Source organism: Salvelinus namaycush, chromosome 22 (assembly GCF_016432855.1).
Source record: "Salvelinus namaycush isolate Seneca chromosome 22, SaNama_1.0, whole genome shotgun sequence".
Lineage (NCBI taxonomy): Eukaryota > Metazoa > Chordata > Actinopteri > Salmoniformes > Salmonidae > Salvelinus > Salvelinus namaycush.
The window spans coordinates 19,476,073-19,501,388 of NC_052328.1; the positions used below are offsets into that span (position 1 = coordinate 19,476,073).

The 25,316-nt window shown below is 42.7% G+C and overlaps 1 protein-coding gene across 1 annotated transcript; it reads right to left on the minus strand.

Moving 5' to 3' along the window:
• Positions 1-4,352: 4,352 nt before the first annotated feature.
• prokr1b (prokineticin receptor 1b) lies at positions 4,353-24,459 on the minus strand. Its single transcript, XM_038960948.1, has 2 exons — positions 23,990-24,459; positions 4,353-5,064 (listed from the first exon to the last, which is right to left on the minus strand). Exons 1-2 carry the CDS (start codon positions 24,457-24,459, stop codon positions 4,353-4,355), a joined length of 1,182 nt encoding a protein of 393 aa, XP_038816876.1.
• Positions 24,460-25,316: the final 857 nt, after the last annotated feature.

A 25,316-nucleotide genomic window follows, 5' to 3' on the forward strand; every position in this document is an offset into this window, starting at 1 on the left:
GCATTTGGAAATTGCTCCCAAGGATGAATCAGACTTATGGAGTTCTACATTTTTTTTCTGAGGTCTTGGCTGCTTTATTAAGATTTTCCCATGATGTCAAGCAAAGAGACACTGAGTTTGATGGTAGGCCATGAAATAGATCCACAGGTACACCTCCAACTGACTCAAATTATGTCAATTAGCCTATTATAAGCTTCTAAAGCCATGACATAATTTTCGGGAATTTTCCAAGCTGTGTAAAGGCACAGTCAACTTAGTGTATGTAAACTTCTGACCCACTGGAATTGTGATACAGTGAATTATAAGTGAAAATCTGTCTGTAAACAATTGTTGGAAAAATGACTTGTGTCATGCACAAAGTAGATGTCCTAACCGACTTGGCAAAACTATAGTTTGTTAACAAGAAATTTGTCGAGTGGTTGAAAAATTAGTTTTAATGACTCCAACCTAAGTGTATGTAAACTTCCGACTTCAACTGTATGTAAGACCAGTCTTCCCTGTTTATTACCACCTATAATTCTTGTTCCCATTTGTGTCTAGTAACATCTGTCTCTATTGGCATGTGATCTAATAACAATTAATGAACCTTAGAAATACACTTCACAGTTTTTTCACCATTGTTCAGCAATACATCTAGTTAAGAGGATGTTAGTTCCATAAGAGAACACTGTTTCAACTGGACCATATGTCCGACTTGAAAAAATCTAAACAAATAGGTCAACAGAATACTGAATTTCTTACGTACTTGGTTGAAAGAAAAAAAAGTACCATCCTGGAAGACATGGTTAATTTCCCTTATTCCTTTATCAAACCCGGATTTAAATGCATCATCCCTAAAACAAGATGAGAAGCAGGGATCTCAAAATATTGGCGCTAGAAAGAAGAGAGCTACATTGTAACCCAGTAATTTACGAAATGCCTTCCAAACTTGTCGACTTCAAAATGACTGGGTAATTAGTCATCTCCTTTACGTCTTACAAACCAAAGGAGTGCAGATATTTCAACTCATATGGGAAGATGTCAAAGGATTCTACTCTTGCCCAATAACATAGTCAGGTTGAAAACCATTGCTTAACTTGGGCGAGTTGTGCTGTCCAATAGTAAAGCTATACGTTAGATAAATTCAGACCACCCGCCTTATATGGATGATACAGGACCTGGATGTGAAGTTGGAAGATTCTGAAACAAATAAAGAAATGTTGGTGATATTGATATTTTGATGACATTAACTCTGCTTATAAGATAAATAGGAAGTAAGTATATTCTTGTCAACTCATTGGTAACCTTTTCAATCATTTACATTACTTGGTATAAAATTCCTAAGTACACTCTTAGAAAAAAGGTACTATTTAGAACCTTGTAGAACCCTTTCTACAGAGAGTTCTATCAAAACCAAAAATGATTCTCCTATGGGGACAGCCAAAGAAACCTTTTGGAACCCGTTTTCTAAGAGTGTACTTAATACTCTTCATAGACCATTTCCATTTGAATTGGTCTTGTAAAGATTTGGGATTTGTAACGGTTTTCTTCCGTTGGTGAAGGAGAGGACCAAAATGCAGCGCGGCTAGTGTTCAACATGTTTAATAAACAAAGAGACGATAACGTGAACACTATACAAAATAACAAACGTGAAAACCGAGACAGTCCTACCTGGTGCAGAACACAAAGACAGAAGACAACCACCCACAAACCCCAACACAAAACAAGCCACCTAAATATGATTCCCAATCAGAGACAACACAAAACACCTGCCTCTGATTGAGAACCATATTAGGCCAAACATAGAAACAGACAAACTAGACACACAACATAGAATGCCCACCCAGCTCACGTCCTGACCAACACTAAAACAAGTAAAACACACAAGAACTATGGTCAGAACGTGACAGGATTGAAGGTAGATATGGGCATAAGCTCTGTTGTTTTTGCCATATTTCTATCACAGACACCTTAATGCATACTTATAAATTACTTATCAATTGTATTATGTCAGTTTAACATACAAATAAGAATGGAAAAAATATACTGAAACATTTTCCTTAAAGTATAATTTTTTGAGATTACTAATTTTATTGTCCCCACTACAACACAAAAATACTTAAATACAATTGTGTCGTATTTAATTGAAATACTGTAGAATTCCATTTATTTCTATGGAGGACTGCTCCTAATTAGGACTGCCAATATGGCCGACCGGTGGCTTCAAAGCCTCTCAATGGCCAATACATAGCATCCGCAATCCAGGGTTTATATACATCATTGGTCCCACCCTGGACAGATGCAGGGCTGCAGCATAGCGAGCTGCTTACCATCTATCTCCTAATTTAATATACAATGAGTAAGGAGATTAGCGGTCAATATCTTGGATAATGCAGTGTAGAGAAACACTTAAAATTAAAAGGAAAGGAAGACAGAAGGAAAAACACCCTTCATAGATTAAAAAAACTAAATCATGTTATTTCAGTATTTCAGTTAAATGTGAGCGCTATATTCTTTGTAATAACAAAATCATTATGACCAAGTGTTGTGTCAATCTTGGGCTATTCATTTGTCACTTGTTTTCTTACGAAGTGTCATATCAAAAGACGCTTGGCTTAATTAAATATCAAATTGAAGGGTGAAACAGCATATTCAAGGAAAATAAGAGTGAAAAAACTGGCTTTTTGAGTTCATTCCCATTCCATTGATCATTGATCAACAGCAAATGAGCAAATTGAAAAGGAATCTTACCACCTGACCATGATCCGTCCTGTGGTCATACAACCTTATATGTGACTTGCTCCATCCTTGTCAGTCGCATGGACGATGACATATACAGTACCAGTCAAAAGTTTGGACACACCTACTCATTCAAGGGTTTTTCTTTGTTTTGACTATTTTCTACAATGTAGAGTTATAGTGAAGACATCAAAACTATGAAATAACACATACGAAAACCAGATGGGATGGCATATCGCTGCAGAATGCTGTCTCAAATTTGGACTCATCAGACCAAAAGACATATTTCCACCGGTCTAATGTCCATTGCTCGTGTTTCTTGGGCCAAGCAGGTCTCTTATTCTTATTGGTGTCCTTTAGTATTGGTTTCCTTGCAGCAATTCGACCATGAAGGCCTGATTCACACAGTCTCCTCTGAACAGTTGATGTTGAGATGTGTCTGTTGCTTATTTGGGCTGCAATCTGAGGTGCAATTAATTGCCGATTTCTGAGGCTGGTTACTCTAAGGAACTTATCCTCTGCAGCAGAGGTAACTCTGCTTCTTCCTTTCCTGTGGCGGTCTTTATGATTGCCAGTTTAATCATAGCACTTGATGATTTTTGTGACTGCACTTGAAGAAACTGACCTTCGTGTCTTAAAGTAATGATGGTATATTGTTTCTCTTTGCTTATTTGAGCTGCTCTTGCCATAATATGGATTTGGTCTTATAGCAAATAGGGCTATCTTCTATAAACCACCCCTACCTTGTCACAACACAACTGATTGGCTCAACGCATTAAGAAGGAAATAAATTCCACAAATTAACTTTTAACAAGGCACACCTGTTAATTGAAATACATTCCAGGTGACTACCTCATGAAGCTGGTTGAGAGAATACCAAGACTGTGCAAAGCTCTCATCAAGGCAAAGGGTGGCTACTTTGAAGAATCTCAAATATAAAATGTATTTTGATTTGTTTAACACTTTTTTGATTACTACATGATTCCATATGTGTTATTTCATAGTTTTGATGTCTTCACTATTATTCTACAATGTAGAAAATAGTCAAAATAAAGAAAAACCTGTGAATAAGTAGGTATGTCTTAACTTTTTACTGGTAATGTATATTGGACTCATCAGTATATTGTTGAAAAGAGGAGATTCTGAGCTTTGCAATAATATCCAACGTGTGCAACCAATCTCAGAATTTAGTGCAGCAGAGCTTGTTCAAACAGAAGTGTCACTGATCGCCTGTTTAGAGAAAATCAACCCTGAAGTGTGTTATTCATTTTCAGGAAATGCACTGATGGCTTGTAGGCTATTTGATCAGTAGATTAATTGCTGCAATTTTGAGCAGAATAAAGGAGAAGACATAGTTTTTCTTCTTACATTTGAAGTGAAATATATGTTTGTTAAGAGCAGCTGGCCGACTCGCCGACTCGTGTTCACTGCATGCTGCCAAAACAGGAAGTGAAATGTCCCTTTTCAACAGTACTGTGTATGTTATCACTGAGATGGTGTGAGGATGTCATAAAACAATATTAATATTAGTTTCTGTTGTTTCTGTAAAAGTTTCTGTTGTGCCAAAACACCAACAGAGACATCTCCCTGACAACATCACAAGATCTGAATGTTTCAAAATGGCGTCTCCTCGTTCATCTCAGGTGAATGCATTCGACCTCCTCGGTCACCGGCATGGAGGACGTCCGGATGTCTGTCTCGTCCACAGTCTTACTGGGAGCATAGGTGGACCTCCAGCGCAGCAGCACAATCCTTTTCAGGTACTTGACCGTGTTGTTCTTGACACTGACAAAGCAGAAGGTGTTCATCATGCTGTTGCTCATGGCAATGCACTCAATAATGTAGAAGGCCACCAGGGAGTTCCTCTGGCGGGAGATGAGCGTCGGGTGGAAGTCGCGTAGGATGGTGAAGCCATAATATGGTGCCCAGCACAGAATGTATGCTGTCAGGATGCCGATCAGGACCATGACTGTCTTCCGCCGACAACGCAACCTCTTCCGGATCTGCTCCGTCTGGAAGCCCGGGACACTCTTGAACCAGAGCTCACGGGAGATCCGTGCGTAACATATCGCCATGACAAAAACGGGCCCAAGGAACTCCAGGGCAAATATAAACAGGAAGTAGGAGCGGTAGTAGGCCTGCTGGTCCACAGGCCAGATCTGGGCACAAAAGGTCTTGTGGGTGTTCTGAGAGGTGCTGGCACCACCATGAGGGTACATGGTCTCGGAGGCAAAGTACGCAGAAGGGATGGAGATGAGGATGGGTACGACCCAGACACCAGTGATCAGACAGTAGGCCGTCTGGTACTTCATACGAGGCCTCAGAGGATGGACGATGGCCATGTACCTGAGGACAGAGGAGAGGGTGTATTAAGGTACATAAAAACTAGCAAAAATTACATTTTTGTCAGTATATATTTTCATCAGGCTACTAGGACACATGCAAATGAAAAATATACTCTTGCTAGTCCTTGCAATTTAACCAAGGTGCATGACATTATGAGCGAACCAATCCTAATGGGATCTACAAACACTTTTTAGCTGCTCTAGTAGGAACAAACCAAAATTCCAATGAAAATATAGAAACAGTTTTCCATGTTCCATGTAGAGTGGTTGAATATCTTTATTAGATCAAATCAAAGTTTATTTGTCACGTGCGCTGAATACAACAGGTGTAGTCCTTACAGTGAAATGCTTACTTACAGGATCTAACCAATGGTGCGAAAAAGATATTCGGTGAACAATAGGTAGGTAAAAAATTAAACAACAGTAAAAAGACAGGCTATATACAGTAGCGAGGCTACATACAGACACCGGTTAGTCAGGCTGATTGAGGTAGTATGTACATGTAGATATGATTAAAGTGACTACGCATTTTTGATGAACAGAGAGTAGCAGTAGCGTAAAAGAGGGGTTGGCGTGTGGTGGGACACAATGCAGATAGCCTGGTTAGCCAATGTGCGGGAGCACTGGTTGGTCGGGCCAATTGAGGTTGTATGTACATGAATGTACATGAATGTACATGGTTGGGTGGGCACACAAAGCAAATAGTCAGGGTAGCCATTTGATTACCTGTTCAGGAGTCTTATGGCTTGGGGGTTAAAACTGTTGAGAAGCCTTTTTGTCCTAGACTTGGCACTCCGGTACCGCTTGCCATGTGGTAGTAGAGAGAACAGTCTATGACTAGGGTGGCTGGGGTTTTTGACCATTTTTAGAGCCTTCCTCTGACACCGCCTGGTGTAGAGGTCCTGGATGGCAGTCAGCTTAGTCCCAGTGATGTACTGGGCCGTACGCACTACCCTCTGTAGTGCCTTGCGGTCAGAGGCCGAGCAGTTGCCGTACCAGGCAGTGATGCAACCAGTCAGGATGCTCTCGATGTTGCAGCTGTAGAACCTTTTGAGGTTCTCAGGACCCATGCCAAATCTTTTTAATTTCCTGAGGGGGATTAGGCTTTGTCATGCCCTCTTCACGACTGTCTTGGTGTGTTTGAACCATTCTAGTTTGTTGTTGATGTGGACACCAAGGAACTTGAAGCTCTCAACCTGCTCCACTACAGCCCCGTAAAGGAGAATGGGGGCGTGCTCGGTCCTCCTTTTCCTGTAGTCCACAATAATCTCCTTAGTCTTGGTTACATTGAGGGATAGGTTGTTATTCTGGCACCACCCGACCAGGTCTCTGACTTCCTCCCTATAGGCTGTCTCGTCGTTGTCGGTGATCAGGCCTACCACTGTTGTGTCGTCTGCAAACTTAATGATGGTGCTGGAGTCATGCCTGGCCATGCAGTCGTGGGTGAACAGGGAGTACAGGAGGGGACTGAGCATGCACCCCTGGGGAGCACCAGTGTTGAGGATCAGCGTGGCAGATGTGTTGCTACCTACCCTCACCACCTGGGGGCGGCCAGTCAGGAAGTCCAGGATCCAGTTGCAGAGGGAGGTGTTTAGTCCCAGGATCCTTAGCCTAGTGATGATCTTTGACGGTACTATGGTGTTGAACGCTGAGCTGTAGTCAATGAATAGCATTCTCACATAAGTGTTCCTTTTGTCGAGGTGGGAAAGGGCAGTGTGGAGTGCAATAGAGATTGCATCATCTGTGGATCTGTTTGGGCGTTATGCAAATTGGAGTGGGTCTAGGGTTTCTGGGATAATGGTGTTGATGAGCCATTACCAACCTTTCAAAGCAGTTTCATGGCTACAGACGTGAGTGCTACGACTCTGTAGTCATTTAGGCAGGTTGCCTTTGTGTTCTTGGGCACAGGGACTATGGTGGTCTTTTTATTTTAACATTTTTTATTTCACCTTTATTTAACCAGGTAGGCTAGTTGGGAACAAGTTCTCCTTTGCAGCTGCGACCTGGCCAAGATAAAGCAAAGCAGTGTGACAAAGACAACAACACAGAGTTACACATGGAATAAACAATAAACAAGCTAATAACACAATAAACAAGTCAATGACACAGTAGAAAAAAGAAAGTCTATATACAGTGTGTGCAAAAGGCATGAGGAGGTAGGCAATAAATAGGCTATAGCAGCGAATAATTACAATTTAGCAGATTAACACTGTAGTGATAAATGAGCAGATGATGATGTGCAAGTATAGATACTGGTGTGCAAAAGAGCAGAAAAGTAAATAAAATAATAACAGTATGGGGATGAGGTAGGTAGATTGGGTGGGCTATTTACAGATGGACTATGTACAGCTGCAGCGATCGGTTAGCTGCTCAGATAGTTCATGTTTAAAGTTGGTGAGGGAAATAAAAGTTTCCAACTTCATCGATTTTTGCAATTCGTTCCAGTCACTGGCAGCAAAGAACTGGAAGGAAAGGCGACCAACTGAGGTGTTGGCTTTGGGGATGATCAGTGAGATATACCTGCTGGAACGTGTGCTACGGGTGGGTGTTGTTATCGTGACCAGTGAACTGAGATAAGGCGGAGCTTTACCTAGCATAGACTTCTGGATGACCTGGAGCCAGTGGGTCTGGCGACGAATATGTAGCGAGGGCCAGCCGACTAGAGCATACAGGTCACAGTGTTGGGTGGTATAAGGTGATTTGGTAACAAAACGGATGGCACTGTGATAGACTGCATCCAGTTTGCTGAGTAGAGTATTGGAAGCTATTTTGTAGATGACATCACCGAAGTCGAGGATCGGTAGGATAGTCAGTTTTACTAGGGTAAGTTTGGCGGCGTGAGTGAAGGAGGCTTTGTGGTGAAATAGAAAGCCGATTCTAGATTTGATTTTGGATTGGAGATGTTTAATATGAGTCCGGAAGGAGAGTTTACAGTCTAGCCAGACACCTAGGTATTTATAGTTGTCCACATATTCTAGGTCGGAACCGTCCAGGGTGGTGGTGCTAGTCGGGCGGGCGGGTGCGGGCAGCGAACGGTTGAAAAGCATGCATTTGGTTTTACTAGCGTTTAAGAGCAGATTTTCTGACATTCGTGACCAAGCTAATTTGTGGCTAGCTGTTCTTACTGTTTTGTCTAGTGATTGATAAACTCACAAACGCTTGGATTGCTTTCGCTGTAAAGCATATTTTCAAAATCTGACACGATAGGTGGATTAACAACAAGCTATACTGTGATTTGGTATATTTCACTTGTGATTTCATGATTATAAATATTATCCTTATTTTTTTTTAATTTGGCGCTCTGTAATTCAGCGGTTGTTTACAGAAATTATCCCGCTAAAGGGATGGAGGCCACGGAAGGAGTGTTGTATGGCATTGAAGCTTGTTTGGAGGTTAGTTAGCACAGTGTCCAAGGAAGGGCCAGAAGTATACAGAATGGTGTCGTCTGCATAGAGGTGGATCAGGGAATCGCCCGCAGCAAGAGCGACATCATTGATATATACAGAGAAAAGAGTCGGCCCGAGAATTGAACCCTGTGGTTCAACCCGGACAACATGCCCTCCGATTTGACACACTGAACTCTGTCTGCAAACTCTGTCTCTTTTATCGGTGGCGGTTATGATATCGTTTAGTACCTTGAGCGTGGCTGAGGTGCATCCGTGACCGGCTCGGAAGCCGGATTACACAGCGGAGAATGTACGGTGGAATTCGAAATGGTCAGTGATCTGTTCATTAACTTGGCTTTCGAAGACTTTAGATAGGCAGGGCAGGATGGATATAGGTCTGCAACACTTTGGGTCTAGGGTGTCACCCCCTTTGAAGAGGGGGATGACCGCGGTAGCTTTCCAATCTTTAGGGATCTCGGACGATACGAAAGAGAGGTTGAACAGGCTGGTAATAGGTTGAACAGGCTGGTAAGAGGTTGAACAGGCTGGTATAGCATTTGCTATAGGCCAATAGTTTTTTAAATTGTAATTATTATTTTTTTGGCCCAACCAAAAATAAACTTTGCTCCAGATTGTCTAGCCCAGCTGATTTGTACGGGTCCAGGTTTTGCAGCTCTTTCAGAACATCAGCTAAATGGATTTGGGAGAAGGAGAAATGAGGAAGGCTTGGGCGAGTTGCTGTGGGGTGTGCAGTGCTGTTGACCGGGGTAGGGGTAGCCAGGTGGAAAGCATGGCCAGCCGTAGAAAAATGCTTATTGAAATTCTCAATTATAGTGGATTTATCTGTGGTGACAGAGTTTCCTATACTCAGTGCAGTGGGCAGCTGGGAGGAGGTGTTCTTATTCTCCATGGACTTTACAGTGTCCCAGAACTTTTTGGAGTTTGTGTTGTAGGAAGCAAATTTCTGCTTGAAAAAGCTAGCCTTGGCTTTTCTAACTGCCTGTGTATATTGGTTTCTAACTTCCCTGAAAAGTTGCATATCACGGGGGCTGTTCGATGCTAGTGCAGAACGCCACAGGATGTTTTTGTGTTGGTTAAGGGCAGTCAGGTCTGGAGAGAACCAAGGGCTATATCTGTTCCTGGTTCTAAATTTCTTGAATGGGGCATGCTTATTTAAGATGGTGAGGAAGGCATTTATTTTAAAAAACCAGGCATCCTCTACTGACGGGATGAGGTCAATATCCTTCCAGGATACCCGGGCCAGGTCAATTAGAAAGGCCTGCTCGCTGAAGTGTTTCAGGGAGCGTTTGACAGTGATGAGTGGAGGTCGTTTGACTGCTGACCCATTACGGATGCAGGCAATGAGGCAGTGATCGCTGAGATCTCGGTTGAAAACAGCAGAGGTGTATTTAGAGGGCAAGTTGGTTAGGATGATATCTATGAGGGTGCCCGTGTTTACGGCTTTGGGGTGGTACCTGGTAGGTTCATTGATAATTTGTGTGAGATTGAGGGCATCAAGCTTAGATTGTAGGATGGCTGGGGTGTTAACTTCTTTGATATAGGGGGCAGCATTTTCACTTTTGGATGAATTGCGTGCCCATAGTGAACTGCCTCCTACTCTGTCCCAGATGCTAATATATGCATATTATTATTACTATTGGATAGAAAACACTCTGAAGTTTCTAAAACTGTTTGAATGATGTCTGTGAGTATAACAGAACTCATATGGCAGGCAAAAACCTGAGAAAAAATCCAAACAGGAAGTGAGAATTCTGAGGCTGGTTGATGTTAAACTCATCGCCTATTCAAATCCCTGTGATATATGGATCTGTTTGCACTTCCTACGCCTTCCACTAGATGTCAACAGTCGGTAGAACATGAATGAATGAAGTTTATACTGTGTTGTGGGACCGGATGAGAGGGGAATGAGTCAGTGGTCTGGCAGATTGCCAGTTCCTGGTCACGCGCTTTCCTCATGATATCGCCTTGCGTTCCATAACTTCTACAGACATGAAGGAATGCTCCGGTTGGAACGTTATTGGATATATATGATAACAACATCCTGAAGATTGATTCTCTACTTACTTTGACCAGATTATTCAACGTGTAATATAACTTTTTGAAGTTTTCGTCCGACGTTTGCCTGCATCTGCGTGAGCGTTTGGACACGTGTACTACACATGCTAGCAAAAGTAGCTACTTGGACATAAGTAATGGACATTATCGAACAAAATAACGATTTATTGTGGAACTAGGATTCCTTGGAGTGCATTCTGATTAAGATGATCAAAGGTAAGGGAATATTTATGATGTAATTTCGTACTTCTGTTGACTCCAACATAGCGGAGAAATGTTGTTAAATCTGAGCGCCGTCTCAGATTATTGCATGGTGTGCTTTTTACGTAAAGTGAACTGGCTAACTTCTGGCTAGCTTCTGTTGTGGATTTCAGATTTGAGGTGAATAATACGTTTTTTTTTTAATTGGTGAGGCGGGTTGCAGGAGAGTGTTTTGAAGTTGAGTTTTTAGAAAAAAATATATAAAAAAGATATGCGAAGAAAAATGTTAAATATATATATATACACGGGACAAGACAAGACGAGGACAAAGGACGTCTGACTGCTATGCCATCTTGGATAATTTACGGATAGCCAGGGGCACACTCCAACCGTTAGACATAATTTACAAACTAAGCATTTATGTTTAGTAAGTCCGCTAGATCAGAGGCAGTAGGGATGACCTGCGATGTTCTCTTGATACGTGTGTGAATTGGACCCTTGTCCTGTCCTGCTAAGCATTCAAAATGTAACGAGTACTTTTGAGTGTCACGTAAAATATAAAAGTGAATTATTTTCTTTTGGGATGTATTGAAGAAAAAGTAAAAGTTGGCAAAAATATTAATAGTAAATGAATGTACAGACACCAAAAAAACTACTTAAGTAGTACTTTAAAGTAATTTTACTTAAGTACTTCACACCACTGAATATGGCAACATAATATTCAGTGCTGTTTAATTTGAGAATTATGCAGCCTGTTTCTTTGATGTTTTCTGTCTTCAGATACAGAGCCGTGAAACACTGTCTGCAGATGAAGAGGTCCCAATGAATGTCCCAAGAGAACAAGGGTAAATCCTTGTATACCATAGATTATATGTGCACCTACAGTATGTTAGCATATTTAGTAAACAAAATACAGTTTAAAAGTCAATGTATAAACCTATTACAACTGGAGCAGACCACACCTGATTCAATTTATCAAACCTAATTAGTTAATAATCAAGTGTGCTACTGCTTGGCTAGAACAAGTCTGCTCATCCAATAGATCGGGAATCAGTGGGGTGGGGTTGGCCACCTCCGGTATTAACTTTTTTATGTTCACCTGAAATTAGTTCTTAGTAATGTTTTAGCCTACTTGTAACTTATGTATAACCTTTACATGTTAGTTAGATTACTTGTACACTTTGAAATCATAAGAAAGTGTTGATTCTGAAGTGTTTTCTTGTTTAATTTGTTAACTTAAAACTATTATTCAAGGTGAACAGCGTCAATGTTGATTAATCACAGCTCACAATTCTACAGTAAAGCGGGTAAGGGAATCTGCCACTAATGTCTGTGTTGTATTCGCAAAGTAACATTAACTCACTTTTTGTATAGTTGTAAACTCTCCTAATAGTTTTATTTGATTGTCACTCTTTTTTCAGGATATCAGCCATGTTAACCCATTTTGCAGCAGATAATGGCGTGCAATGCCAATACGGCCATAAGCCTACAGCAGTGGTTCTCCAGTCCTTTAGTACCTCAACAGCACATTTGTGTTGCAGGCCCAGACAAACATGCCTGATTCAACTCATTGAGCGTCTGATGATTAGTTGACAAGTTGAATCAGGTATGCTTGTCTGGGAAAACAATAAACTGTGTACTGTTGGGGGTACGTGAGGACCGGACCACTGGCCCTACAGTATGATTGCATTAGCGCAGAGTTTCCCAAACTCTGTCCTCGGGACTCCAGGGGGTGCACGTTTTGGTTTTTGCACTAACACTACCCAGCTGATTCAAATTATCCAAGCTTGATCTCTCTCCACCGCACCTGCTGTCTCGACCTCTGAATGCTCGGCTATAAAAAGCCAACTGACATTTACTCCTGAGGTACTGACCTGTTGCACCCTCTACACTGATTATTATTTGATCCTGCTAGTCATCTATGAACGTTTGCACCTCTTGAAGAACAATCTTGCCTTAAATTACCATGTACTCTTATAATCTCCACCCAGCACAGCCAGAAGAGGACTGCCCCCCCCCCCCCCCCCCTTTCTAGGGAGTTTTTCCTAGCCTGCTTCTACATCTGCATTGCTTGCTGGTTGGGGTTTTAGAGTGGGTTTCTGTACAGGATTTTGTGACATATGCCGATGTAAAAACGGCTTTATAAATAGATTTGATTGATTGATGATTAGTTGATTATTTGAATCAGCTCAGCTCTGTAGTGCTAAGGCAAAAGCCAAAATGTGCACCCCTTCGAGGACTGAGTTTAGGAAACCGTGAGATTAGCCTTATGGGCATTTGCAATGCACCCCTTGACATTGTGCATCTGAAGCAGAGAATAGCTTAACTCATACATTGTTAACATTTTGTTGAGATACATGTTCTCATTTTTAAAACGATACCAGTAGACCAGGTATTCCCAAACCGGAGTATGCGTAATGGGGCAGTAGCTGTAGGGGGTACACCAAATAAAAATGTGACTGTCACGTCCGTTGTTGGAATGAGACCAAGGCGCAGCGTGGTAAGCGTACATCTTTCTTTATTTAAATGAACACCAAAAATATATATATATATATTAACGAACGTAAAGTTCTGCAGGCTACACAGTAACTATGCAAAAACAAGATCCCCCAAACTCAGGTGGAAAACATGCTGCCTAAGTATGATCCCCAATCAGAGACAACGATAGACAGCTGCCTCTGATTAGATTTCCCCACCCAAGTCACACCCCACGGGCCATGGATCATCACTGGAGGCTCCGGGCCATGGATCATTACTGGAGGCTCCGGGCCATGGATCATCACTGGAGGCTTCGGGCCATGCATCATCACTGGAGGCTTCGGGCCATGGATCATCACTGGAGGCTCCGGGCCATGGATCATCACTGGAGGCTTCGTGTCATGGATCATCACTGGAGGCTTCGTGCCATGGATCATCACTGGAGGCTTCAGGCCATGGATCATCACTAGAGGCTTCGTGCCATGGACCATCACTGGAGGCTGGGTGCATAGAGCTGGCACAGGACTGCCTAAGTATGATCCCCAATCAGAGACAACGATAGACAGCTGCCTCTGATTGGGAACCATACCCGGCCAACAAAGAAATAGAACACATAGAAAAAAAGGCTCTCTAAGGTCAGGGTGTGACAGTGACTGACAATATATATTTTTAAATCTCACATTTTCAAACAGTCCATTTATATTTTCCAACGGGGCTATACATTTGGGTGAGGTTTTTTTCTCGCCTGAGTAGCCTCATTTCACTGCCAAAAATAAAATGAAACCATCTAGTGTTCAGCAAAACAACAACAATGTCAAATACAGGAAGCCTAGTTAAATAATTAACATCCAATCACATTAACCGTTACTCTCTTGCGGGAATTCCACTAATGGTCCGTATGTAGCCAAACGTAGCTGCTGCGCATTCCGTTTGCTCGAAAATTGATAAATGGTTAAAAAAAGTAAGACCTGCGTCCATAGAGACACATACCAGCTCTACTGGAAGTACTCTTACTACCAGCAGTACTACACCTGCACTTGTCGACGACACAAGTTGTTCTTCTTCCACGAACACATCCAATGCTAGCATCAGTAATTGTACATTTGTTGTTAGCCCAGCTAGCATGGACTCTGACAGTTGTGAATCTGATGCAGCTGAAGAGTTACTGCCCCCTTACCCTGGAAAGCACTGAACAACAGACATGGAAGTTGGACCATCGAAGAGACGCAAATATGATGAGAACTACATTGATTTGGGGTTCACTTATATTAGAGTAGTGCCTTTCCTCAGCCACAGTGTGTTATATGTGCAAAAGTACTGTCTCACAACTCGATGAAACCTTCACTCTTGCGCAGACATTTAGAAACAAAACATGCCAATTTGAAAAATAAGCCACGGGAGTTTTTTGAGCAAGAATTAAGATTACTTTCAAGTAGTAAGACATGTATAAAAGCAACAGATACCATTAATAAGAAGGGGCTTGAAGCATCTTATATGTTGAGCTACCGAGTGGCTAGGACAGGGAAGCCCCTGTCTTAATTCTTCCTGCTGCCGCGGATATGGCTGGGACAATGCTGGGGGAAAAGGCGCAAAAAACTATAGAGACAATGTCTTCATCAAACAACACTGTTTCATGACACATCAGTGACATGGTAGGAGATGTTTTGAAACAATTACTGCTTCGCATACAAGCCAGTGAATTATATGCGTTACAGCTGGATGAGTCAACAGACGTGGTGGGCCTGGCACAGCTCTTGTTATATGTCCGTTACGTTTATGGGGGGTCGATTAAGGAAGACATCCTCTTCTGCCAACCACTGGGAACCAGGACAACAGGAGAAGATATTTTTAATAAAGTACTGGACAGTTTTGTGACATCAAATGGACTTTGGTGGTCAAGATGTGTTGGTATCTGTACTGATGCCGCAAAAGCAGGGAGTCCTAGTGGAGTGGTAACGCTCGTTAAAGCAGTTGCTCCTGACGCCACTTGGGTACACTGCAGCATCCACCGAGAGGCTCTTACTGCCAAAGCAATGTCTGACAGCTTGCAAGACATTTTAGACACTACAGTGAAGGCCCCTGAACTCTCGTGTATTTTCTGCTGAATGCAATAATATGGGAAGCGACCATGTAACACTTTTACAGAAGTGCGCTGGGGGGCAAAGTATTGACACATTTTTTAAATTGAGAAACGAGCTTAAAGTTTTCTTTACTGACCATAATTTTCACCTGTCTGACCGCTTGCATGATGACGAGTTTCTAACACAACTGCTCTATCTGGGTGATGTTTTTCTCGCCTGAATGATCTGAATCGAGGATTACAAGGACTCACCGCAACTATATTTAATGTGCGGGACAAAATTGAGGCTATTATTAAGAAGTTGGAACTCTTCTCTATCTGCATTAACAAGGACAACACACATGTCTTTCCATCATTGTATGATTTTTTTGTGTGCAAATGAACTCAAGCTTACAGACAATGTCAAATGTGATATAGCGAAGCACCTGTGTGAGTTGGGTGCGCAATAACGCAGGTACTTTCCCGAGACGGATGACAAAAACAACTGGATTCCTTATCCCTTTCATGCCCTGCCTCCAGTCCACTTACCGATACCTGAACAAGAGAGACTCATCAAAATTGCAGCAAGCGGTTCTGTGAAAATGTAATCAGAAGCGACTGCCAGATTTCTGGTTTGGGCTGCGCTCAGAGTATCCTGCCTTGGCAAATTGCGCTGTTAAGACACTGATGCCCTTTGCAACCACATACCTATGTGAGAGTGGATTCTCGGCCCTCACTAGCATGGAAACAAAATACAGGCACAGACTGTGTGTGGAAAATGATTTAAGACTGAGACTCTCTCCAATACAACCCAACATTGAGTTATGTGCGTCCTTTCAAGCACACCCTTCTCAGTAACCTGTGGTGAGTTATTCACAATTTTCACAGTTTTATATGTAAGATGGTTAAATAAAGAGCAAAATGATTGATTATTAATATATTATTATTTGTGCCCTGGTCCTATAAGAGCACTTTGTCACGTCCCACGAGCCGGGTTGTGCCAAAAACACACTAATTCTTATGTTTAATAAATGTATCGTATAGTGTGCGGCAGGCTTACAATGATGGCAAAAAACTACTTTTGAGAGTACGCTGACCCTGGTGCTAGAGGGGGTACGCAGCTGGACGTTGAATGTTTGAAGGGGTACGGGACTATAAAAGGTTTGGGAACCACTGCAGTAGACAATGTGGCTTATCATTATACTAGATGTTGCACATGCCTTGTGCTGACATGAAATTGTTTTGTGCAAATCCAACCCGTGTAGTCTAGGTGGTGAAATGTCTGGAAACAGGAGAGATGGGATCCTTATCTTAAAACATGCATACAACTACTACTACCACTAAGTTCAATGTGAGATACTTTTTTCCCAAGAGGTCTGAGTGGCACGTGGACCACAGGAGGTTGGTGGCACCTTAATTGGGGAGAACGGGCACGTGGTAATGGCTGGAGCAGAATAAGTAGAATGGTATCACCCATTCAACAATATAGCCAACTATTCAAATATATTTACAACATCAAACAATAATCTTTTACATGTTGTTCCAAATTACATGAAAATACTGGATTCATACCATTTTTTTGTCATGACAACAAGGTGAAGGTGATCTCTACTCAAATGGCACAACAGAATCATTCAGATTGACCAAAGCACAGCATATGACAACCATATTGTATAACTGAGGGATGTCTCCTTCATATCTGGAAAAGAACGAAGTAGTAGAAGTAGAAACTGATGCTGCTGCAACATTGTTCATCTTCACAGTGGGAATCCAGTCGACATGGGTGTCTTGATAGATGACAGTTGGTAAACCTACAGTACATAAACAAATGAAAAGCACACCTGATTTTAGAATATCACTTCTTCAGGTTACCTATACCATCAGGGCTCCTAATTGTTTGGTTGTGCTTAATTCATTCAGGTGTTTTAGTGTCTTATTTATTTTTATTTTACCCTTATTTTACCAGGTAAGTTGACTGAGAACACATTCACATTTACAGCAAAGACCTGGGGAATAGTTGCAGGGGAGAGGAGGGGGATGAATGAGCCAATTTGAAGCTGGGGATGATTTGGTAGCCATGATGGTATGAGGGCCAGATTGGGAATTTAGCCAGGACACTGGGGTTAACACCCCTACTCTTACGATAAGTGCCATGGTATCTTTAGTAACCACAGAGAGTCAGGACACCCATTTAACGTCGCATCCGAAAGACAGCAACATACTGTCACGCCCTGACCTTAGTTATCTTTGTTTTCTTTATTATTTGGTTAGGTCAGGGTGTGACAAGGGTGGTTTGTTTAGTTTTTGTATTGTCTAGGGGTTTTTGTATGTCTAGGGGTTTTCTAGTCTAGGTGTTTATATGTCTATGGTTGCCCAGCTGTTTACCGTTGTCTCTGATTGGGGACCATATTTAGGTAGCCATATTCCTTGGGTATTTTGTGGGTTGTTATTCTATGTTTAGTTGCCTGTTCTGCACTAGCCATATAGCTTCACGTTTGTTTTGTTAGTTTGTTTAGTGTTTATTTCGTTTATTAAAGAAGAATGTATTCTAATCACGCTGCGCCTTGGTCTCATCAATACGATGAACGAGATAGAAGAACCCACCAAAAAAGGACCAAGCAGCGTGGTAAAGAGGAGTGGACATCTTGGACCCGGGAGAAAGAGGAGTGGAAGACATCCTGGACCTGGGAGGAGGTAATGGCAGGGGACAAGACCCTGCCATGGAAGGAGGTGGAGATAGCACAGGAGGAACGGCGACAATATGAGGGTACACGGCTGGCACGAAAGCCCGAGAGGCAGCCCCAAGATTTTTTGGGGGGGAGGCACACGAGAAGATTGCATGAGTCAGGTCGGAGACCTGAGCCAACTCCTCGTGCTTACTGTGGGGAGTGTGTTACTGGTCAGGCACCGTGTTATGCGGTGGAGCACACGGTGTCTCCAGTGCGCTATTCTAGCCCGGTGCGCTCTATTCCAGCTCCTCGCATTGGCCGGGCTAGAATGGGCATCCAGCCAGGAATGAGGGTGCCGGCTCAGCGCTCCTGGTCTCTAGTGTACCTCCTGGTCTCTAGGATATCCTGCACCGGCTTTGCGTACTGTGTCTCCGGTGAGTCTGCACAGTCCAGTACATCCTGTGCCTGCTCCCCGCACTCGCCCTGACGTGCGTGTCCTCAGCCCAGTACCACCAGTTCCGGCACCACGCACCAGGCCTATAGTGCGCCTCGGCAGTCCAGAGCGTCCGGCGACAGTACCCAGTCCAGAGCGTCCGGCGACAGTACCCAGTCCAGAGCGTCCGGCGACAGTACCCAGTCCAGAGCGTCCGGCGACAGTACCCAGTCCAGAGCGTCCGGCGACAGTACCCAGTCCAGAGCGTCCGGCGACAGTACCCAGTCCAGAGCGTCCGGCGACAGTACCCAGTCCAGAGCGTCCGGCGACAGTACCCAGTCCAGAGCGTCCGGCGACAGTACCCAGTCCAGAGCGTCCGGCGACAGTTCACAGACCGGAACCTCCAACGACGGGCCACAGTCCGGAACCTCCAACGACGGGCCACAGTCCGGAACCTCAAACGACGGGCCACAGTCCGGAACCTCCAACGACGGGCCACAGTCCGGAACCTCCAAATGTGTTTCATGATTTCCTGACTTGTTAGAGCAGCCAAATACTGCACAGAAAATGACCGTGGTGATGAATCAACGAGTTTTAGGCACTGTTTTCATTAATGCGATGGTCTTCCAACATGGCTGCCAGGAGGTGATGGTCTTCCAACATGGCTGCCAGGAGGTGATGTACATCAACTGCAAGCCCTCTATAGAGTAGGGTCACTCCCAAATGTGCTATCCCTAGCTGCACTGTCCATGGTGAGCAGAGCTGGTAAAATCATTTAGACTCACAGTGGCTTCAAAGTTGTTGTGATATAGTGGAGGATGCAGTCACAACCAAAATATGACGAAACTTAAGTAAAGCTACTATTACCGTAAGAGTATAAGCAATAACAGTGTGTTATATACTTCTCATACAGTGTTCAGTCAAAGCCCTGGTCCTTGAATTGGTAGCTGTAGAAATCAGAATCCATTCAACAAATGGACAACGTGTTATCAACTGAAGTCAATATGTACACGATGCTGAGCGTGATTCTAATTAACATTATACATTAAGAGGGCTGAATCGCAGCACACATGGTCATTTATGTCTAGTCGACTGCAGACTGGGTGTAGACATGCACAACATGTTCCCAGAAACAGTTCTAGGTAATTATTGCATTGTTGTGGATCTCCAAGGAGTACTCCAGATTCCAGATGGAAATCTGATTGTTGGTTGAATAATACACCCTTGGCATTCACTCAATTCTTATTTCAAAAGCAATTTCCACAAATACTGCTCTCAGATATGTTCAAGAGCTTGCATCACACTTGATTGAAAACAGCCTACTGCCAAAATGCCAATTGTACAACATCCCTTGTTGAGTCGATGGCAAATATAAACAAATGTTTTTCTCAGCCCTGTGGTGTGACCTTTGACTTAGTCTCTTGAAGTGTTTGGGAAGCTACTCTAAAATTATAGCTTACCAAGCTACCAGCTACTTTACAATGAAAGAAGTTAAGCTACCCTTTAGAAAAATATAGGTGACTTAACCAAAGTTACTTTGAAAAATTGTCATATGTAAATCTGAAATGTCAATGACTACAAATTGCAAGACAGATCACTTTGGGGTCATATGTTAACATAATATTGTAATTTAGCCTATTAAACACAAAATCGATATTTCAAGTGAGAATTAGGCAGGTCTGATGCCAAAAAAGAAAGGAAATGATTGCCTACTTCATCCATATTTTATTTTAGCAAAAAATGTAGTGTGTTGTTCCAGTAGTTATCTACACCGCTACATGGCAAAACAATACGTATTTAAAACACTACATACATTTGAATTTAGTTCAACTACCACCAAGAGACTAGTTATATTACTAGTTGCACTACATATAGTTCACTACTCCCCAGCAGTGGTCTCTTGTAAGATACAGGGCCTTCAGAAAGTGTTCAAATCCCTTGACTTTTTCCACATTCTGTTGTGTTAAAAAGTGGGATTCAAATGGATTTAATTGTCTTTTTTGTCAATGATCTACACAAAATACTCTAATGTCAAAGTGGAAGAAACATCCTAACTATCCTAATCCTATCCTAACATTTGTAAAAAATAATAATTGAAGACTAAAACACTACTATATCTTGATTAGATAGAAATTCAACACCCATGTTTGAATCACCTTTGGCAGTGATTACAGCTGTATGTCTTTCTGGGTAAGTCTCTAAGAGCTTTCCACACCTGGATTCTGCAACATTTGCCCATTATTATTTTCAAAATTGTTCAAGCTCTATAAAATTGGTTGTTGATCATTGCTAGAAAACCATTTTCCGGTCTTGCCATAGATTTTCAAGCAGATTTAAGTCAAAACTGTTACTTGGCCACTAAGGAACATTCACTGCCTTTTTGGTAAGCAACTCCAGTGTAGATCTGGCCTTGTGTTTTTGATTATTGTCCTGCTGAAAAGGGAATTCATCTCCCAGTGTCTGGTGGAAAGCAGACTGAACCAGGTTTTCCTTTACGATTTTGCCTGTGCTCAGCTCCATTCCTTGTGTTTTTTAACCTGAAAAACTCCCCAGTCCTTAACGATTACAAGCATAACCTAACTGATGCAGCCACCACAGTGCTTGAAAATATGGAGTGTCATACTCAGTAATGTGTTACATTGGATTTGCCCCAAACATAACACTTTGTATTCAGGACAAAAAAGACAATTGCTTTGTCATCTTTTTTTGCAGTATTACTTTAGTGCCTTGTTGCAAACAGGATGCATGTTTTGGAATATTTGTACTCTGTACAGGCTTAATTTTTTCAATATTTCAATTAGGTTAGTATTGTGGAGTAACTACAATTAAACTCTGTAACTGTTTTAAAGTCACCATTGGCCTCATGGTGAAATCGCTTAGCATTTTCCTTCCTCTCCAGCAACTGAGTTCGGAAGGATGCCTGTATCTTTGTAGTGACTGGGTATATTGATACAACATCCAAAGTGTAGTTCATAACTTCACCATGCTCAAAGGGATATTAAATGTCTCCTTTGTTTTTTCCCATCTACCAATACATGCCCTTCTTTGCAAGGCCAATTATGAAACTTCAGAAGCTATTTTAAAGACATTTTGTTGGTCCTAGAGTCATGAAATGTTCAAAGTACATCGAAGGGGGTAAAAAGAAAAAGGGCTAAAATTGAATTTGCAATGGTTGCTGCTGTGGCTAATTCAGAGGACTATGAATATAGACACAAGCCATTGACATTAACAGCATTTTATACAGCATTTTTCTTTCATAATACCGTTTTGATACAGTTTTGGACTTAAAGTATGGTGTTCAAGCAAAGAAAACATGAGACTGGTCTTTTTGATGAGGAACAAATAAAGCAGCTAAATGCCGCTTGAGGGTAGTTTATTTTCTGTACAGCAGGCTGATCTTTTATTAATAGCTTACTTTCCTCCTCTTTTAGTTTGTTTAGAAAATATTTGAAAGGTGTAAACTATGTAAGAAACTCCATCAAACCAAGCTGTGGGTTTGTGGAAAGTGTGTACACTACCGTTCAAAAGTTTGGGGTCAATTAGAAATGTCTTCGTTTTTTAAAGAAAAGCTAAATTTTTTGTCCATTAAAATAACATCAAATTGATCAGAAATACAGTGTAGACATTGTTAAATGTTGTAAATGACTATTGTAGCTGGAAACGGCAGATTTTTTATGGAATATCTACATAGGCGTACAGAAGCCTATTTTCAGCAACCATCACTCCTGTGTTCCAATGGCACGTTGTGTTAGCTAATCCAAGTTTATCATTTGAAAAGGCTAAACGATCATTAGAAAACCCTTTTGCAATTATTTTAGCATAGCTGAAAACTGTTGTTGTAACGAGTGCGCTGAGAGTCGGGAAGCAAGTACAGGGAGTGAGTGTTTTAAACACGAAACACAAACACGAAACACAAACGCACCGACATGAAACAGAGTCAATAACACCTGAGGAAAGAACCAAGGGGAGTGACAGATTTAGGGAAGATAATCAAGGAGGTGATAGAGTCCAGGTGAGTGTCATGAGGCGCTGTTGTGCTTGACGATGGTGACAGGTGTGCGGGATAAACAGCAGCCTGATGAACTTGAGGCCGGAGAGTGTATACGTGACAGTACCCCCTCCCCGACACGCGGCTCATGCCGCAGGACGCCGACAAAGGGGACGAACCCGGGGATCAGGAGTGGACCGGTCACCCCTGCTGAAGCATGGGACCCTGTCACACCGGCTGAGGCGCGGGAACCTGCCAGACCAGCTGAGGCAGGGGAGCCTGGCGATCCGGCTGAGGCATGAAAGCCTGACGAGCTGGTGGAAGCAGGGGAGGCTGGCGATCCGGCGGAGGCATGAAAGCCCGATGAGCCGGCTGAGGCAGGGGAGCCTGGCGATCTGGCTGAGGCATGATAGCCTGTAACGGCTCCCGGACCCAAAGTCATTTACACTGTCACAAAAAAACCACTCCCTGATGCTTCTCTTAGGTGAGGTGTTATTCTGTAATGAGTGCGCTGAGACTCGAGAAGCAAGTACAGGGAGTGAGTGTTTTAGTAAGTAAAGAAAACAATAAACACAAAACACAAACGCACCGACATGAAACAGAGTCAAAAACACCTGAAGAAAGAACCAAGGGGAGTGACAGATATAGGGAAGATAATCAAGGAGGTAATGGAGTCCAGGTGAGTGTCATGTGGTGCTGGTGCGCTTGACGATGGTGGCAGGTGTGCGGGATAATCAGCAGCCTGATGACATAGAGGCCGGAGAGGGAGTATACGTGACAGTTGTTCTGATTAAAGAAGCAATAAAACTGGCCTTCTTTAGACTAATTGAGTATCTGGAGCATCAGCATTTGTAGGTTCGATTACAGGCTCAAAATGGCCAGAAACAAAGACCTTTATTCTGAAACTCGTCAGTCTATTCTTGTTCTGAGAAATGAAGGCTTTTCCATTGCAGAAATTGCCAAGAAACTGAAGATCTCGTACAACACTGTGTATTACTCCTTTCACAGAACAGAGCAAACTGTCTCTAACCAAAATAGAAAGAGGAGTGGGAGACCCGGTCCACAACTGAGCATGAGGACAAGAACGTTAGAGAGTCTAGTTTGAGAAACAGACGCCTCACAAGTCCTCAGCTGTCAGCTTTATTAAATAGTACCTGCAAAACACCAGTCTCAACGTCAACAGTGAAGAGGCGACTCCGGGATGCTGGCCTTCTAGGCAGAGTTGCAAAGAAAAAGCCATATCTCAGACTGGCCAATAAAAATACAATATTAAGATGGGCAAAAGAACACAGACACTGGACAGAGGAACTCTGCCTAGAAGGCCAGCATCCCGGAGTCGCCTCTTCACTGTTGACGTTGAGACTGGTGTTTTGCGGGTACTATTTAATGAAGCTGCAAAAAAGGAAGGAAGACACTTACAGGGGACAATTTAGAGACATTGCCACTGACTTTGATGGCAGACTATGCTAGCTAAGTCACTTATTGATTGCTACAAGGCTGAAACAAGGGGCAAGGTGCCTTCAACAAGATAAAACTCCTGAGAAGTGCAAGGCAATTTGTGGACACACGCACACACACACACACACACACCTATCATTGAAAGACACCAATAAATGGGGATAAGGCACTGACCCACCTGTCTGCAGCGATAGCCAGCAGTGCGTTAGTGGACACGTAGAGAGACACAGTCCTGATGTAGTTGACGGAGGCACACAGCACCAGGCCATGGTCCCAGGACAACTGCTTCACCACATAGTAATCCACCAGGAACGGGCAGCACACCACTGACACTATGAAGTCTGATATAGCCAGGTTAGCTATGAGCAGGTTAGTGAGGTTACGTAGCTTCTTGTACCGTGCCAAAGTAGCGATAAACAGGAAGTTGCCAACACCACAGACGAGCATAATGCAGATGAGCACCATGGCGATGACGATGGTGGCAACGAAGAAGGCCGTGCCCTGCGTAGTGTCGGGAATCTCGTTGTCGGGAATACCATAGTCTGTGTCGTAGTTATCCGTAAACGGGTCCAGCTCACTTCCTCCCAGCACGTGGCCAGGGGTCTCAGCGTACACCGCAGCCAGCTGGCTGATGTTGGGATCTCCCATGGTGAATTCCCAATAAGTTTTAGGTTTCTTGTTTTAATTTGTGTTTTCTTTCTAAATTATTTCAGTGTCTTCCAGGAACCATTTCAGAAGGTGTTTGGGTCATGGTGTCACTGTCTTGCAGGAACTATGGAGGTGGATGAGGGAGGGTCTTTTGGAGTGTAGAAAAGATCCCACTTGTCACTTAGACAGCCAAGAGAACATCTTCGACTGACCTGCAACACAGTTGTTCTCAACTTAGACTCACAGAGAGACCAGAGAATGTGTGAAAATTCATTAAACATTGATTTCAGAAGCAAACATGCTCCCCGGATCAAATAAGCATGAATAAATGTAGCTTCCTGTGGGTGCCGCTGTTGACATTGCAGAGCTGGTAAAATAATCATGAAAACCGCTATGACAATTTATTTTCTGTTCATCAGTTTTATTATTGGTCAATGACACAGATTCTTGCTCCCAGTCTGCTCTCTATTGAAGAGAAACCCTGGGTTAAGTACCTAACAAGTATGTTGTAAAATTATTCACTTCAATCCACATGAATGGACATTACGTCAGAGTGACAAAGCTGAAAGAGAATTAGCCAATTTACTCTCATTGTTAGAATAATAACGTGGAATAAGAGCCAGCTGTAATAACCTGGACACCATCCAACACACAATAGAGTGTTATGAAACACTCAGAAAAAAGGCTTAACACTGACTCAATAGACAAGCCCTCCACAAACAACATCAACACTCTTGGTAAGGGAGAGAGAGTGTGTGTGGAGGGCGGAGGACAGGAAGCAAGTGACAGAGTGGTTGGGGGAAGAAATATAACTTGTATGAAATAGATAGATAGATAGATAGATAGATAGATAGAGC